General features: G+C 41.2%; 1 protein-coding gene across 1 annotated transcript in view; it reads left to right on the plus strand.

The window, feature by feature from the left end:
* The first annotated feature begins 6268 nt into the window (after positions 1–6268).
* Positions 6269–6510, plus strand: part of SERPINI1 (serpin peptidase inhibitor, clade I (neuroserpin), member 1) — a 23585-nt gene continuing 23343 nt past the window's right edge. Inside the window, exon 1 of the mRNA XM_010151389.1 lies at positions 6269–6510. Within this exon, the coding sequence (XP_010149691.1) occupies positions 6288–6510 (223 nt within the window). The 5' untranslated portion in view covers positions 6269–6287.

A 6510-nucleotide genomic window follows, 5' to 3' on the forward strand; every position in this document is an offset into this window, starting at 1 on the left:
TAAGAATCCTGAGATTTATGGTAGCAGCCACCTTCTCCTGTTGTTGCAGGGCAGCCTGCCCGAGGCAAGCCCAAACCAGTCCAGAAGCTCTCCCTTACCGTTCTGTTCCTCCTTTGCACATCCTTCAGGGTAGCCATGACAACCGCTGCCTGGTCCTTGGTGAACAGCTAATGATCTTGTTAACTGCACAGTGCATCTCCTGCTCAACTGGTGTTCACTGGTTTCTCTTCGGAGGGAGAGTTGTGCTGATTTTCTAATGGTTATAGCTGGTTCCACAGTCCCTCCCTCTTTGATGTTCTATTCTTTGATAAGATTGACAACAAGAAATCATCTAGAGTAAAGGTGCCTGCAGCAGTTGTCATGTGTTTACTAACTGGCAAAACAGTAGTCGCTGAATTTCACCGAATGTCTATCCTTTCACAATTAATCTGTCAAAATGTGATACAATTGTGGTTGGGTTTGAGGGAAAGGAGGCAGCACCCAGCCGATAGTGGGGTTTTTATTTGGCCAGCAAGGCTTGCTCCCTAAGTAAATTCAACTCTCGCTTTATAAAATTGTTCTGCCAGACTTCTGTTGGCTCCTGCAGATGCTCTTATTTACAGGAGAGAATGTAATCAGTCCTGTTACCACACTTCCCTTTCTCCCCAATCTTTCCTTTTGCACGCTGATCTGAAGTAATCAGCAGATTTTCTCATTGGTGCTTCCCTCACCTTTGGTGTTTACCTTGTATGTAGCCAAGAGTAATCTTTAAGGCAACTAATCTTAGTTCAGTTTCTGTGTGCTGAGAAACAAAGGCACTCTATCACAGTTTTGTTCTGTAGGTTTTTAAAGCCATAAATAAGTTTCTTGATAAAACCCAAGGCCTGTGAAGTTGTAAAAGACAAGGAAATTAAAATCCCTTTTTTCAACCTGTCTGGCATGCACAAGGTGCTAGAATTCAACCCTTAATCGAATTTTTGGCACCTTCCTACATTAAGTCCAATTCCTGCATACTTCATGTCTGTGAACTCAGTTTGAGTTTGATATGATAGCTCTCAAAATATCTTGGCTTAGAGAGGATGCTTGCCCCTTTTGCATTTTTCTGGAAGCATGTGTGATGAACAGAATAGTTCAGAGTTTGTGGGTGTGAGGGGGCGATGTTGTTCTGCTTCCCCTTAGTCATTCCAGCCTTATGCTTGGGGAAAGGCAAGAGCTATGGCTGATCAGTCCTGTGTTCTGGCCTGTGCGTGTTATTCTTCAAACGTTATTCAAGCTGGTGTTCCTTCTGCCTGTGTACAGGAGTACATCTCTGCTGGCCACAGGGCAAATGAACAGGAGTGCTGCCTTTACACTGAGCTGGCTGTGACCTGTTGTGGAATGTGGTAGGCTGAATTTCAGGGCTGCTGGAATCTTTACAGAAGGTTTCTGAAATTTTGAATGAAAACGTTTCCCAGGGATTGAACTAGTCGTGACCTCAATGCAAGTAACGTCTGAATGACGTATACCTGGAATCTCTTTTTTGTTATTTTAAGTAATATGTGAGGGAAGTGACAAAAATCAGAGAGAGGAGTGCCTTCATTTAAGATGGCTCCAAGAAACTTTAACCCTGTATAGAACAGTGTTCCAAAGGGAAAGAAGCCCACAGATAAAATGGACATGTTTCTGTACCCAGAGTGGAAACACCGGGAGAATGACGTAGGAATGTCCAACTGGGTGGAGTTGCTGTTCGGGTAAGGATGCGCATATGTGTGTTAGGGAAGCCCATTTATGTTGAAGTTGTGTAAAAGTAGCCAAATAACACCTGCATGGGTAGAACTGTGTGATAATGTCTCACCTGGAGGTACAGGTGTTTTTCTGGTCTTTGAAGCGATGCTGCGTTGTTTAGTGTTCTGTTGCTGCTTCTTTTCCTGAGGACAGTTTAAAGCAAGAGCAATACTCTGACAAACCTCTGTAGCAAGTGGCGATTTGTGAGAGACAGTTTTTCAAGAAGAGGCTATTGCAAAGAGAGGATTTGTCTATTTGCACTGATTCTTTGGTTGCCTGGTAAGAGAGAGTGGTGTTCATGCCTCAGTTAAGATAAAATAAAACCAAACAAAACTTACATTCTGTGTGAGACTGACCCTTGAATGAGAAATCCGTCTTTGGTCTTAACATCTGCATGATTGAGGAGTGAAAATCACTTTCACAGCTCTTTTTCATGTATATAGGTAGCCAATAAATTTAAAATTAATGCAGTAACATTTGCAACTGGTAGTTCTTGATTTTTAAACATTTTTCAGTGTGGACTTAGACTCCTTTTCAGCTGATGCAGTATTTAACTAGATTTCATTGGTGCAGAACAGCAATGACAAGACTGTACTGCTGATGGCTCTGAGGAAGAATCTAGAAAGACTCACTAAAAAGTTTGGTGATGCTCATGGGAATTGTTTAACTTCCTGGATACACGTTACATAATGTTCAGCTTCATTTTCTTCACATACAGTATGTTTGTGAATAGCGTGCAGTCAATTCAGAAAATGCTCTCCGTGCTGCTGCAGGAACAAAACAGAGTGCCCTCGACTCTGACTGAAGAGAGCTGCTGAGAACATGCTGCACCGTAATAAGTGCTCAGCTGTTAGCTGGATCAAGACCTGCTGCATGAAGAGGCATGAGGAAGCATAAAACCAAAAGTGATATAGCCTGAAGTAAGGCAGAATCAGAGAAGCAGTAACTGTTATGACTAGAATGATAATTAAGAGCCATATTCCCAGTTGTCAGTAGAACAGCATACTCCTGTACCAGAAGTGCAAGAAGAATTGGACTGAAGAATTTACCACAGACGTCTCAGATTAGATGCGTAAGATTAGACCATTTTCACATTGGCTGACAAGGACTGATCAGCTGTCTGTTCTGATCTACAGCCTTGTCCCCACTGACCATCACTGATCTTCAGCTTGCTTTAAAACATCTGCCCTTGCATTCTGCTCTCATTCATACACTGACAGTCATATTTTCACAAATGCATTGAGAGCACTGCCAGCAAAAGAGCTGGTCTCATCCTCTGCCTATACCTGGGTGCTCACTCCCGCCTCCCTGGCTCTCTTCCTTTTCTCTGGACCGTGTGTATGGGGACCTTTGCTGTGAACGCTGTTAGAAACGCTCTCTAGACTAAAAGTGATGTGGAAGGAGCAGGGAGGAAATCTAAATCATTTGGCTTCAATTCATTCTTACTGGGAACTTTTCTTCTGCTCAGCTTAACCTCTTGAGTTGCCGTCAGTGGGATTTAAGCATGTATTTAAGAACAAAGTTTAAGTTTGGTACTTTGTCTTATAAGAGCATTTCCGTGTAAATTTTATGTATCCCCATCTATGTACTAACTCTATTGTCTGTCCAACTAAATAATTTAAAAATACTGTAACTTGATTATTTCATGTGAGGATCTTTTCCAGAGTGGTCAGGAAGAAAGTTGAATTTGATTTGTATATAATTTGGGGGTTTTAGCATTGTCTGCTGCCCTGTATTTTAGTAGCATTCAAATAGTCTAACCTACATGTAAAGTACTTCATTAAGATATATGAATTTTCCTCCTTCTTCCCCATTGCAGTTATTTAAGCTGGTCTGGCGATAACACAGGTGCCAAATATCAGTGATGGAGTGCTGAATAGCTGCCTCATCAACTAAAAGGCTGGAGAAATTTAAAACTGAAGTTGATCTTGAACCTGTTTTAACTTTGTCAGGCCTCACAGTGAGCTCAAAGAGTTCTTGGTACACGGGGAAAGCCTAGCTATCTGTGTCATTGCATCTGCATTGAGCAACACAACTTGTTTGCTTAGATTAGGATGTGAGATTTCCCAAATTTGCAGCCTGGTTTAAAAGCCACGCCAATGCTTTGGGTTCATCCTCAAAAAAAGAAAGATGAGCTTCTGCTTATCTATTTTTTGAGTACCGTTTTTGACATCGCTATAGACCTCCTGTGCGACCTAAGTCTATGCGACTTTCTTGCCTTGTACAGCTTTTAGGATGAGACAGTGATAGCTGGGCTCAGTCTATCACAGTGATGTGCTAAATGAAGTCGTAGGTGATGAACCACTGGGGGAGAGGCATGCTCTGCCCTTTTTGAATAAAGAAATCTAGAGTTCCCAAACAGAAATCCAGTTATTTTCTATAACAAAATCCTTAATAACATTAGGTCAGTGATTAATAAGTGAACAGGTTAAGAAAAAAACTAACTGCTCTTAAGAAAAGCAGTTATTGGGGAAGTCTGTAGTATGCTGATAATGTTCTGGACAATAAAAGGACTGTCTTAGTCTTTACAGAATAAGCAGTGATGGTCATGGCTCACGCTGAAGTGTTTTCCATTGGGGCGGGGTGAAGTGCTGGCTGGTTTCATAAGTGAACTGAAATATGTAGTCATCAAGTAATAAGTATAATGTGAAGCTGTTGCTTTAGGCTTATTTGGCTTATTCCGTGCCATTCTTAAATGGAGTAAGAGCCTTCGGTGGAGATTTTTGCTGTTGTGTTGAGAATCAGAGAAAGATGGATCAGGTGGTGCTGAAAGGTGAAGCGACGGCAGCACAGAGGAGGGCTTGTTAGAAACTGAGAACAGGGGCTTATTTGTTATATTTCTTACATGGAAGCAATTATCAGAAAGGAGATGTGGGGCAGGGGAGAGGTAAAGCAGTAGCTCTTGTCCTTTCCCCCTGCAGCGTGTGTTTGTTTCACCAGTTCATTACTTAATTTTCTCAGTGCAAAAATAAACAAAAGGCTGATCCGTGGCCAGGGGACAGGAAGAATCTTAACTAGGGACTGCCGTTGTTGCTGCCAAGGCACGTGTGCGTACTCTGTTGCTGCTTATATTTTCTCAGCTATAGAATGTGAGTAATAATGCTTAAATTATGTATCGTTCAGTGTTGTATGAGTTAATTAGATAATGCTACTTAGTCTTTTGAAGATGAAATGCATAATTTAAATGTTGTCTAAAGCTTACAAGGGTCTGTGTGTCAGGTATACAGAAACCCATGGTAACTGCAGGCACGGGAGAGCTGGGAAGCATAAGGCAGAGGCACTTGGGCTGGCTGCATGCAAATTGGCTTCAGTCAAGCATCAGAATAGCACATTCACACAAATTTGCCCCATGCTGACAAGCCCTGCCGACTGGCGCAACAACATGTTACTGCTTCTGGAGTAAAGCTTTTAGCCTTGAATGGTCTGACCTACTGCTTCAGGAATCTTTGCTTTGTTTTCTGTTAGAGATACAGAAAGTTATCACAAGGAACTGAAAGCAAGCTCTGTTGACTTGGTATTTCTGACCTGAGACACTTAGCATTAGTGGGTCAGATGCCAAGGTAGCATGAAGTCTAAAGGAAAACATGGAAGCATGGAAACGTACATACACTGCTCCAGGAGCTGGAGTTTTAGTATCAGTAGTTGTGGGATGAGCTAAATGGGGATAGAGTGAGAACCGTTGCTAACTTGAAGCGTTTTAGTGAAGCTTGGAGGATGGATTAGTCCAAAGCATTAGTGCTAACCCTTTTTTCTCTTCAGTTTACTTTGTTGTTTTCCTTGTTGGATCTTTCTCGCTGTTGTGTACAGTAACTTTTTGCTCTGAAGATCTCTGAGCAGGTGGTGTCTCTTAGCTAGAGTAACTACCCAACTTTTGACCATTATTTACTAACAAAAGGGATTTCGTTTGGTAACTAAGGCATGATTTATTTTTCTTTCAAAGAATTTTTGGCTGCTTGCCATGTGTTTTGCAACTGAGCAACATCATGGTACATTTCGTTTGTCATCCGTGGTAGCAAGCTCTCTTACACTGCTTGAAATAGTTTTGTCAGTTTGAGGCTTAGAGTAACTTAAATGAATAAGTTGCATCTTACTGGAAGGTCAAATGAAAGAAACACACATTTGTAGGTCTCCTTGGTGAAAAAGCACGGAAACACACACTGATTCCAGATCTGCGTTGCTTAATGACGACAACAGCAAAATTAAAAAGTAAAAGTAGGAAAAGTGTTCCTACATCTTTGAGGTCTTACTCTGTAGAAGCTGGCTCTTGTTAAACTATGGTTGAAAGATTTCAAAAACATAGTGACACAATTAGTGGTTATTTTTTTGAAAATGGATCATTACTTCAGTTTGAACGGTTTATGTATTTGTGTCTCCTCCAAATAATGGAACTGTGCATTGAACACTGACTAGTTGCAGTTTTTTGCACACAGATATAAGACTGAAGTTTACTCTTCTTTTTTCTCTCAAGTTAAATCTTTCATTACTTAGAAAAGGTTAACTTATTTTCTCTGAAATTTATCTTGCAGATCTTACAATCTCAAGACATGTATTTCCTTGGACTGTTGTCTTTGCTTTTTTTGCAAAGCAAAGCCTTCAAGACAAATTTGCCTGATGAAACCATTGCTGAGCTTTCTGTGAACATTTACAATCAGCTGCGAGCTGCAAGAGAAGATGAGAATATTCTTTTCTCTCCTCTGAGCATCGCAATAGCCATGGGAATGGTAGAGCTTGGAGCCCACGGAACCACTTTGAAAGAAATTCGGCATT

This window comes from Eurypyga helias, unplaced genomic scaffold, assembly GCF_000690775.1.
Source record: "Eurypyga helias isolate BGI_N326 unplaced genomic scaffold, ASM69077v1 scaffold10105, whole genome shotgun sequence".
In the NCBI taxonomy this organism is placed as follows: Eukaryota; Metazoa; Chordata; class Aves; order Eurypygiformes; family Eurypygidae; genus Eurypyga; species Eurypyga helias.